Source organism: Diabrotica virgifera, chromosome 4 (genome assembly GCF_917563875.1).
Source record: "Diabrotica virgifera virgifera chromosome 4, PGI_DIABVI_V3a".
NCBI classification, from domain to species: Eukaryota; Metazoa; Arthropoda; class Insecta; order Coleoptera; family Chrysomelidae; genus Diabrotica; species Diabrotica virgifera.
This window is the reverse complement of record NC_065446.1, coordinates 30,000,337-30,012,827: the sequence shown is the minus strand read 5'-3', so window position 1 is coordinate 30,012,827 and position 12,491 is coordinate 30,000,337. Positions and strand designations below refer to the sequence as shown.

Below are 12,491 nucleotides of genomic sequence, written 5' to 3'. Positions count from 1 at the left end.
GCCAAAAATTACCTACATAACCTAAAAATTTTTTGAAAACTTCAAAAATTTTTTCTGGCGTCAATTTTGATCCAAAAAATCTGAAAAAAATCAGTGGGATTAAGGGTATAATAATGTACATTCACAATTTTTTTCACATTTTTTAAAGCAAAAACTCGCTCCAAAAAAATGTTTTTCGAAAAAACACATTTTTTTCGATAGGGGACACATGGGGTCACATAGGGAGCTAAAAATTTGGTTAGGGGGTTTTTGAATTATGTACTTTCGATTGCCCAACCCCAACTAGGAATCCAGACGAGTGCAGATTTTACCATCTTATCCCGCTATAGCCTTTAATAACATAACTAAGCTCCAATATTTAAACATAATCAGCCTTATTAATAAACACGGACTAACGCCCGACTAACTTTAGTCCGAGGACTAAGTCAATACCATTCATTTTCCCTATTAATAAACAGCGACTAACGATGGACTAAGCTAAACCCTCTCTAGTCTCGGACTAAAATTTAATCTGAGGTAATAGTAGGTTTAAACCGAGACTAACTTGACGTTTTGTATTCATAACCTTACAAACTTGCTAAATGCATTATTTGCTTTTGCTTGCTTGTATAATAAATATTATTATGTTATTATTGATAATGAAGAGATATTATTTTATTAATGATTTAAGATAATTAATAGACGAATTAAATGAGGATAGAAATCAGCGGAACGATATTCCTCTTGTGAGTCACATCAAAATATACAAAATTATAAAAAAATCTTTAGTTTAGAGGAATTAGAAGGTAAATTTAAAGTCAAATACCGATTTTCAAAAGGTACAGCAGTTAATATGAAATAAAAAACAATAATACAATAATATAAAATATAAAACACCAGGTAGCACCTTCTCAGAACGAAGTCCAACAAAAATTAACTAAAATTTATGCAGAAATGGTACCGACCGTCCCGACCGAACAGCTGTTCGGTTTAGAGGAAAGAGAGGTTAAATCCTCTACATTTTCTTCTTTTTCGCAAAATTCTCTCCATTTCTCTTCTTTTTCGCAAGGGTTGCCAACATAAATTTGTTGTAACTAGGACTAAGGAAGGTTTAGTTAGTCCGAGCTTAGTCCGTGTTTATTAATGACAATCTTAAAATGAAGTTAGTACTCGCTTAATCTCGGACTAAGTAGTCCGAGACTAACGTCGGACTAAGCAATTTTTATTAATAAGGCTGTAAAGGTTTGTTCCAACTAGCGGCCATACCAGTCAGAAACTACCAGCGAATAGTCGACCAGTGCGAGTAGAGGGAATAGTACTGATGACTGTATTATATTCTTGCACTGGCCAACAGTCTGCTGACGATTTCTGACTAGTTTGACTGTTGGTTGGAACAGACCTAATATATTATCGTCAGCGATGTGGCAATGCCTACCATTTACACTTTTGCATGAAAATTCCTTTTTTGGTGCTTTCATTAAATTGAATGATTTATAACAAATGTATATTTTTTTAATTTTACAAATTTAATGCTCTGTAACTTCAGAGACGAGCAATATTAGGCTCTAAAACCCGTGTGTATTAGATAAATCATTATTAATTTTGGCTTCAGAACATAAGAGTTAATTTGGTCCCACCTCTATGGCTCAATCTATATATTTTTAAACTATTGGTATAATTGATATCAAAGTAAAAAATGTGAAATTACATATAAAATAAGTACATGATAAATGAAAACAATATCAGAATAGAAAATAAGGATAATATTAAATTGAAATAATTCTTACCTGGTTCCAGTTACTTTGTCCATGATAATTCCAATTTCTTTCCCCATACCCTCCGTGTCTTTGACCTGAATTTGAATTATAGCCTTGACTTCCCCATGATTGACCATGACTCCTACCGCCAAAAGTTTGCTGATTCCAACCACCAGAGTGACCTCGGCCTGAATAGTTATTGCCTCCCCAATCTGATCTTCCACCACTACGATACCTGTCATAACCTCCTTGGCCGTAGTGACCCCCTGATCTTTGATCGTAACTACCACCTTAAAACACATTAATTTAATTTTATTGATTAATTATGATTTTATTTCATTTTAATATTTACATGATAAGTGTAACATTGAAGTCTGTGAAGTATGCACACACCTTTCTGTTATCAGGAACAGGGAATTTTAAATAATTCAGCAGAAGCAGAAATACAGTCGGAAAAATGAAAGAATACATCAATCACTTATTTTGTATTTGCTGTCTTTTCTATAACAAACGTTTGTTATTTATAGAAAAAGACAGCAAATACAACATAAGTAATTGATGTGATCGTTCATGGGTATTCTTTCATTTTTCCGACTGTATGTGTCTACAACCGTGACTCAGTTGTTAGATATGGATTGGACATTTGGTATGTGAAGTAAATTACTACTGTAATTTAGTTTATCAGTGTCAGATCGACAGACCTAACTCAACATTTTGTAATGAGTAATGTAGTTATATTACCAATAAAGGTATCCTTTCAAGGATGTGTTAAATCTCTCTGAAAGAATAAATTAAAGAAGTTCTAACATCACACCTGCTTCAAGGCAGGTCCATAACTCTAATATTATGGCGATGCTGCCACTAAATCAGGGGTTCATTTTGATCCGCAGAAGAAAAAAAAAAGAATGATGGAAAATAAAAATTGGATATTTAAAAATGGGGTAAGTTATACAACCCCGAAGTAATGAATGCCCTTTCTCATACTATTGGATGGAAGTTGTATCAAAATGGGTGATGCATTGGCTACGGAGGAGGAATTTCGCCATCACATCATCCAAGAAATCTGACAAATCAAATGAGCCCTCAAATTTTACTTAGGCTTTTCTCTTTTTTTAGGTGCATATCAATGTATTTGTATGTAGTCCAACATCTTGAAGTCCAAGCAATCACATACAAGTACCTGATTCGTGGATACAGACAGAACAAGGGAGATGTAATCCACAGCATCATTGAGAGGTCTGTGAATAGGACAAAGAAATCAGGACCAGTGTATGTACCTGACCAATGTTTCGTTGATCAGGAAAGCGAAAAAAGGGGGAAGCCTCAATGGAATCAGGACATGAAGACTTCATAGACTAAGGAATAACGTAGTAAGATAGAATTGAACATTGCTAAGGAAATATATTTAAATTATCAGATGAAAAGGAATTGTCCAAAGAGTGGAGTGAAGTTAAATTCAAAGCAGTTAGGAATAGGCATCCAGGCAGGCCAAACTAAAATCATTAGTTTGAAACTTGCAAATGCAAGTAAAATCACTTTGCAAACAAAAAAACTTAACGGGATCGGTAATAATTTAAGCTCCTATGCTATTTATATGCAATCATTTTTTTGGAATCTTGAGAGAACTAATACATATTTTTGAAAAATTTAAACGCAGAATAAAAGCTTGCATTATTACCGAGGGCCGAAAGTCCATGAAAACTTCTATGTTTATTTTAATAAGTTACAGGAGTGACAAAAAAGAAAAGAATTAGTGTGATTTTTAATTTCAAATATCTCATTCAAAAGAAATCTTTTATTTATTCTAAGGGACTTTCGGCAGTGTTATACATTTTTGTAATCAGTATTTCAAAAGCTTTTAAATGAGGTGTCGCATGATGTACTTTCCCATTTAAAAAAATCAAAGTTATGCCTGTCACCTGAAGAGGGAATAAACTGATTTAGGGTTGCAAATTAGGAATAAAAATTACCAATTATTTATTCCAAGTCTGTCAATATGAAAGTACAGAATACACGCTATACATACACCTTTTTAATTATTTTTAACGATAAAAATATGCATCTTACCTCTGTAATCTCGTGACCTCTGATCATATTTCCAATCATCTCGTCTGGAGGATTGCCAATTTCTTCTGTCATAGGACTGGTTATAACCACCTGATCTTTGGTAATTCCTGCCTTGATTTCCTATAAAATATATACAAAACTTGACATTTTAAAGAATACTTAAGTTGGAACTTGCATCACTACCAGTAATTTTTTTTTATTAATCCATTCGCTGCCTATCAAAGATGATGGAACTCAGCTAGGAGCCATTCTGTTGAACGGCATCTGACTTCATTCTTCTTCTTCTTTTCTCTCAAAATGTTATTTTATGCGATTTTACAGTGATTTGGTGTTTATTTAAACAAATTTGCATTTTATATCGTAAAGTATCAATGGAAAAAATAATATTTTAATAGAAGGGACTCACAAATGTCATAAGAAATTATAATAAGTTATTTTGATGCAAAACACGTTTTTTATCAAATTTATGTAGAAAACGTTAAAATAGCGTTTTCTACATTTTCCTTCACTCCCAAAATACATCATATTCGATTTGGCTGAAAATTTGCCCACAGATAGCCAAAACATAGGACTTTGGGTGGTTAAAAGGATTTATTTTACAATACAAAAAAACTTACATGCAATAATAACAGACACAAAAGTATATTAGTCCAGTCGGGATAGCATTTGACCTTGCATGCCAAGCTGCCCAAAATTTTATTTTTCTAATCTTTAGGGGGGTCAATAGTAGCCTAAATTTAAAATCGCGAATGAATTCCTCCGTTACGTTAGCCGCCATCTTGATTTTAAAGGAGAACCGTTTTTGCTCAATATCTCCGCCATTTTTAACTTTTCGACAAAAATGGTAGGAACTGAAATTGTTCCAAATAAATCGTATTGACCATTATTACAATTTCTTTTTGACAATTTTTGTAGTGAGGTCGATATTTAGGTCGTGAGGCCGAGTTAATTGTACTTACAGTAGACGCCTATATTTTTGACTATGATATTACATGTAACTTTTTTAGTATTGTAAAATAATTCAAATCATTTTAACCACTAACTGCCGGTTTCACAAAGTAAAGTTAAGAGATAACCAGAGGTTACCCCAATATATTATAATGGGGGAACCTCTGGTTATCTCTTAACCACAAGTTAACTTTACTTTGTGAAAACGGCCGTTAAAGTCCTGTTTTGGATATCTGTGGGCAAATTTTCAGCCAAATCGAATATGATGTATTTTGGAAATGGAGGAAAATATAAAAAACGGTGTTTGATTAACCTTTTCTATACTACAAAATTTGATCAAAAACTTATTTAAATAACATTTTATGACATATAATGACATTTTTGAGTCCCTTCTATTAAAATATTATTTTTTCCATTGATACTTTCAAGATAGAAAATGCAAATTTGTTTAAATAAATACTAAATCGGATATCCAAAAGTTTTTTTGCTCCAAAACTGAGTGATTTGAAATGGAATAACCCATATTTATAGATTTCTATTTGGTGCAGGATTTCAGTACCATAATATGGTTTAGTTTTAAGAATTATGAATGCAAAATTTAATATACACTGATGGTTACAAAAGTGGTTGTTTTCAGGATTTTTTAATGTAAAATGGCTTTCCAACAAATGCAGGGAAATAGACGAAAGTAAATGTGACAGTTGCAATATTAAAAAAAAAACAAAATCAATGACTAGCAAGAACAAATTCAAAAAGTCACCCAACAGAGAAAAAGAGAAACATTTATCCTTAAAACAATAAGGCAGTAGGTCCGGACAACGTACAGGGTTATTCACTATATTTTGACCCCTCTGTAAACTGCTTTATTTACAGAATTAGAAAAAAATGTAAAATACAAAAGTTATTCGATTTTTAAATTATGATTTTTTGACATATATATCATACTAGTGACGTCATCCGCCTGGGCGTGATGACGTAATCTACTATTTTTTTAATAAGAAAAGGGGTCGTGTGGTAGCTCATTTGAAAGATTATTCAATTGCCTATTCAGTAATATAAACATTAACATGATTATTTACAGAAGGTGTCCAAAAAACATTTTTTTAAATAAATTAATTGGCACAAACAGAAGAATGTATGTAATTTATTTAATTCAAAATACATTCTGCTGCTGTCAGAAAACAGAAATAAATGTTTATTGAAAAAGTAAACATTACTTTTCACTTAAATTCACTGTTCAAGCTGCCACCAATCTGCCTATTGGGAGTTTGAATTTAAGCAAAAAGCAATGTTTATTTGTGCAATAAACTTTTATTTTTGTTTTCTAACAGCAGTAGAAGATATTTTGTATTAAATAAATTACATACATTCTTCTTTTTGTGTCAATTAATTTAATAAAAAAAAAAAAATTTGGACTACCTGTATAAATAATTTTTTCAATGTTTTGTATTACTGAATAGGGAATTGAATAACCTTTTAATTGAGCTAGCGCACGACTCAGATTCTCATTTAAAAAAATAGTCGATTACGTCATCACGCCCAGATGGATGACGTCACTAGTATGATATATATGTCAAAAAATCATAATTTAAAAATCGAATAACTTTTGTATTTTACATTTTTTTCTAATTCTGCAAATAAAGTAGTTTACAGGGGGGTCAAAATTATAGTGAGTAACCCTGTACACTGTGAAATAGTAACGATCATATTTTCATCAAAAAAACAATTCCTTGATAGTCTAGCTGCACTTTTTAGAAACATATACAGTAGACTCCCTCTATAACGAGAACTGAAAAGGCGGACTAATTACCTCGTTATAAGCGGATCTCGTTATATCAGACAACAATAATATTGTGCATACCACCGATACTGAAATGTTTTGATGCCTCTTACGTAGTTTATTAGGTGTCAATGGCCGATCTCAACAATGAAACTTGGCCATCGTAAATTGTAAACCTACAATATTCAATATCAGTCGATAGATAAACAGGAAGAAAGAAGTTTATTACAGCACTGACCTCGATAAGCAACCAGATGTTGGGCATTCCTGGCAGTTGGGGTGTTTATTTCTAGCCAAATACACCACGCGAAAAACAGCTAAAGAAACATATTCTTCGATTTAATTTTCCTCGTTATAACCAAATATGCCTCGTTATAGAGGTGTTACAGTTTAATAGGAATTTCATGGGACATCTAGTGTACCTCGTTATAAGCGAAACCTCGTAATACCCGTGTTCGTTAGAGAGAGTCTACTGTAATAATAGAAAAATTCCGGAGGACTGATCATTCATAAAAGAATAAATGTGAGTCAAATATTGATGATCGCAGTTTGGCTTTTGGAAAGAACTTGGAACTAGTTTTTGTTTGGGCACTGGATTGTTATTTCGTATAATATAAACCAGAAGGCGAACTATAGCACAATGCACTAGACTGTAGATTACGGTGGGCAGGGCACGTGGTTCGCATGCATGAGAATAGAATATCTAGAAAATTGCTAATTGCAAGAATGCAAGGAAAAAAGACCTATTGGAGGACCAAAAAAAGAGATGGGAAAACAAAATAGATGAGGATGCCAAAAAACCTCCTAAAAACGCGTTCATGGAAAAGAACAGCAGTAAGCTGCGGAAGCTTGCTGAAAGAAGCCAAGGCCCGCTTTGGGCTATAGTGTCTTTGAATGGATGGATAATATAAATAATTCAAGTGACTCAATAAGAAAATAAACTCACTGTTATAATTGGATCGGTCTCTGTCCCTCCTCTCATCTTTCAATGCTGCTTTTCCCTCCTCGTGGTACTTTTTAACAATTTCTTTAGCTTCATTTTCTTCCGTAGACACGTAACAAATTTCCTCTATGAAATCTCCAGTTTCGGGTAAAGTCATATTGGCTAAAATTTAACATATTTGATAAATTCAACTTTACACACATTCGGTTTTATTTTGATGCACATTTTTAATACACTGAGTGATTAAAAATATATTTCAATTTTAAAGGGATATCAAAAATAAAGATTTCATCATAAGATAGATAAAATATATCTATCTTGCTTCTAACATATATGTAATTAGAAGCTGCTAATATACAGTATGCAGCAAAATAAAAAGTACTGAAATGAATAAAGTATTGAAATGAATAAAGTACTGAAAAAGTGTTTATGATTATTTATATAAATATTTAGTATACATGATTATAGCCTTGCAATAATTATTCACGAGGTTCCCGATAAAACAATGTTAAAGATGCTCTCTGGCACGAAAATCTTTAATTCTAGTCCCAATTCCAGAATGTCAGACGGTGTATCAGTCTACCTCCTTCAGTATTCCCCATATGCACCCATCAGGTGGCGTTAGGTCTGGTGGAAAATCACTACCACGCGGAATAAGGCGATTTCCAAAATGATCGCATAGTATTCGAAGACACTCCCTGACCGTATGACCGGCTGCCCCGTCCTGCTGAAACCATTGTTGATTTTAAGCTTGGACCGTTTTCGCGACCTTTTTCGTATGACCGAAAATAGTACTCCACGATAAAAAAAATTCTGCAAAACTGAGAACCATTCTGAAGCACCAACATTAACACGGCATTCACATGTATGTTATAACGACCTTCGGAAACCACTCAGTACGTTTCAGCGCATTACACATACAAGTTTGAGGCATACGCATTTCAGTACTATTTATTTTGCAGCATACCGTATTTCGACAGACATTTGGCCTTTCAAAGTATTCGATTTTTTTTAAACGTAACGAAATATATAGGAAGGTGGAGAACATTTTAACACTAGAAAGTCGGAGGGGCCAATTTGGCCCCTGTTACGAATTGAAGTTATTGTAGTTTATTTGAGGCAATAATTTCATATTTTATGACTTTTAATATTTTGATACAAAGCCTTATTCAATACAAAAAAATATTGTTTACTAAACTCACTAAATGGTTTTTCTAACAAATCTACCACAGAAGTCTGAAGGGGCCAAATTGGCCCGTGTAAGTTATTATCATTTTCTCAGAAATTCAACGAGTCTTTCTTTCAAATTCCTCTCGGATGGGTAAAATTAGATTTATGTATGTTTTTTGTGTGTTTATTGTAAGTGGTTACCCTTATACTGGTAATGATGATGTACTCAATAAAGATACAATTGTTGGTGAACACGTTGTTTCGATGATAATGGAAAATCAACTGGGAAAGGGTAAAAATGTTACAATAGATAACTACTTAACTTTGTTGAAATTGACCAAGGCATTGCAAAAGAAATCAACAAATCGCAACAGAAAGGATGATTTTCTAAGTGTAAAGTGTGAAAATAGAGAATTGTACCTATGTTACCCTTATATTCGAGAGCGACGAAAAATAACACTGACTGAATACCAAGGAAAGAGTGAGAAAAAAATGATTTTGTTGAGCTCGTTACATCAATCAGTGGATGTTGCTGTCTATGGAAATAAACTTCCTGAAACAGTGAATATTTATAAGCAAACCAAATATGGGCTTGGTGTAGAGGACCAAATGGCACGTCTTTATACTACAAAAGTTGCTTTAAGGCGATGGCCTATTCACATGTTTTATAATACTCTTAACTATACTATAATAATACCCTAACTCTGGAAGTAGACTCAGTCTTCGTAAGTTTATTCATCGGATTTGTGAAGAATTATGGGCTCCATACCTTGCCTGCCGAAATCTGGTACTACACCTAGCAACACTGGTTCTACCAACAACCAGCACTGTTACTGTCCAAAAATGAAAAAAAATGTCAGTTGAAAATATTTTGTAAAGGAAATCATACTTCCAATCAGTGCCAGGGCTGTAATAAGACAATGTGTGGCAAATGTCAAAACCATTCCAAAGGTTTTTGATCGCAGCAAATGTGTTAAAAAATGCAACTAACAAATAAAATCAGATTCTATCGTCTCAAGTTGATATAATTCCTTTAAACTGAGTTTTTATTGATTTCAGAACTTGGTGCCAAAATGATCCTTTCGGGCTTTCTAGATGGGTATGCTAAGCCAGACTTTCTAGTGTTAAACACTTTTTTTTAAATTAAATTAATTTCTTTTCTATTTCTAACTGAAAGTTAATAATAAACTTAATAGTTGTGCACTTTTGTATATAGATAATAGGCCTGGATTCCGTTTATCAAAAAGGTTTATTAATAGCAAGCTGAAAATTGCTTAATAGCTTAACGATGTCTAGTCGGCCAAACTTTGATGTACGGGAACACTGGAACAGGGGAAGTTTTAATTGTGGAACAGGTTACAGGTTTCGAACGTCAGACTACGAAAACGTCCCATGTATTTTGTCGAACCGAACTCCCAATTGATTTGTTACTGTTTCATTAAGCTTTCATGCAAAAATCAGACTACTATTTACCACCAACATAATTCCTGTCATTTGATATGTTCTATGTGTCGGACTTGTTAAAATGCCCAACATATTTGTCGGACAAACATTTTTTCATATATTATATACAGTTTGCTATTGAATAAACTTAAAAACAATCTGCTAGTTTTCACAATCATAAACTTATCAGGATGACACGTTCTACAATTAAAATCACGTTCCACAATAAAAACTTCCCCTGTTCCAGTGTTCCCATACATCAAAGTTTGTCTGACTAGACACCGTTAAGCTATTAGCAAATTTTCAGCTTGCCATTAATAAACTTTTTTTGGTACGCGGGATCCAGGTCTGTAAGTTAGACCAAATTGAGTATAATTTTGTAAGTCCCTGTATATTCATATATTTTGCAAAATATGTTTTAACACTGAAATGGATATTCAGAATAAAACTTGGCGATTTTGAGAAAAGAAAGAAAATACTATTTCTAAAACCTTTTTATAAAATATCAAACGGTTCAGAATCTACTTCAAATGCATCAAAATAAAACCATTCTACTTTGCATAATCTATAAAAAAAATATTGCTACTTTTTTATTATTTTAAAATAAATTTGACAATTCCAAAATCAAAACTTATTAATGAATTTTAAAAGAATAATCAAATAATATAAATGAAAACAACAAAAGTCCGTAAAAACTTACATATAAGACAAAACATTAAAAATGGTATAAATAAAATACATAAATATAGAATGTTTTCTATAGAATATTATCAATATCTGACAAAAATCCTCAAAATGATATACAGTGATGAGTGCGCTAATAACCGACAAAATAACGCAAAAGATGGAAAACATAATACGTTGTGAAATAAAAGAGATGAAACTAGCAGAGGTAGGAAATTATCAATAGAAACTTATAAATTTACACTATATTGATAGTTTCTCAACTAACACTTATCGGAGAAGTTTGGCAACTGCCGCTGTGACAAGAGAATTTTATAAAATTCTCCTGTTTGATTCCGATACGTCTAACTATTGGGAAACTATCAATATAATGTAAATTTATAGGTTTCGGTTGATAATTTCCCACCTCTACCACTTTCATCTCTTTTTATTTCATAAAGTATGATGTTTTCCGTCTTCTGCGTTATTTTGCCGGTTATTAACGCACTCATTACTGTATAAACACCTGGACAACGTTTTAAAATACTATAATCAACAACTGTAAGGGACACAATAAAGAACTGTGTCAAAATAAGAATCTACGAATTCTAGGTGATAGCCGAGAAAAGTGCAATAAACAGGAGCTAGCAAAAGAGGATAGAAACATCAGTCAAGGAACTTAATACCACCTTTTTGGAATGAGCAAATGAAGTACCTACTAAAGTGTGACAATTAAATAACGAGACTGACGCTGTAGAACATTTTATTTTGATTCCATTCCATTCATATACTTATTAATACCTACACCCCTACTTTATCATCCATTGTTCGGACCAGTGCTGTAAGTCTTCTTTCGTAAGCTCCTTCAGGGCCCATACCTTTTCTCTTCCACAGGTCTCAAATGTTGTTCATTTTAATGCAGATTTCACTTTAGGAAAAGGAGAAATTGAAAGATCAGGTGATGGGTCCAAAACTGGAATGTTATACTTGGCAAAGACCTCTTGACAGAATGCGGAAGTTACACTCCTGGCCAAAAAAATCGGGACACCTTAAAAATGGGTCATTTTTGATGTCTCGAATCTCCTAAACCTGTTGTCCGATTTTAGTGATTTTTTTAGTATGTATGTGTTTTTAGTATCACCTTATTCTTTAAGAATCTCGATGTAGTAACATTGGGTGCGTTCGGACGACCACAGCGGCTGGACAGCTGAGCCAGCGGTAGCATTTAGAACACACCGCTGGAAGTCAGCCGCTGAGAGATTTACTAAGCTTTCCCTATCAACGCTGGATATAACCACTCAGCCGATTTCTGCTGACAGTCAGCCGCTGTGGTCGTCCGAACGCAACCATTGTTGGTGAACAGGTAAATATCATTGTATACCGGGTGTAACAATAATACTGTGTTTTTCCTCAAAGTTCGGAACACCCTGTGGAATATTCTAGCATTTAAAAAATATTAAAATTAAAACTCATTCACTAATGACTCAAATTAATTTTAGACTCATTCACTAATGTTCGATAATAAAAAAGTTAGGTACTTGAACAACTAGCCATGTTCTTCATCAAAATACATTTGCATATCTCAACCGGTTTTAGAGCAATAAATAAATCCTCAGTGTGTAAGAAAAAATTCAACATCCTGTATCTCGGAAACGAAGAATTTGCAGACATGTTTATAAATCAAACGGTCATTATTTTTTTCATGCAGAATTACTCCTTAAAGTTTGTCGCACTTATTTAG

At 33.1% G+C, this 12,491-nt stretch overlaps 1 protein-coding gene across 4 annotated transcripts in view; it reads right to left on the bottom strand.

The window, feature by feature from the left end:
* Window positions 1-12,491, bottom strand: part of LOC114349369 (muscle M-line assembly protein unc-89) — a 79,530-nt gene that overhangs the window by 16,201 nt on the left and 50,838 nt on the right. For all 4 annotated transcript variants that reach the window (XM_028299718.2, XM_050648112.1, XM_028299720.2 and 1 more), the window contains 3 exons: window positions 7,478-7,636; window positions 3,804-3,923; window positions 1,767-2,026 (listed from right to left, as the gene is read on the bottom strand). In XM_028299718.2, coding sequence (XP_028155519.2) covers window positions 1,767-2,026; window positions 3,804-3,923; window positions 7,478-7,636 — 539 coding nt within the window. The remainder of the gene's footprint in view (window positions 1-1,766; window positions 2,027-3,803; window positions 3,924-7,477; window positions 7,637-12,491) is intronic.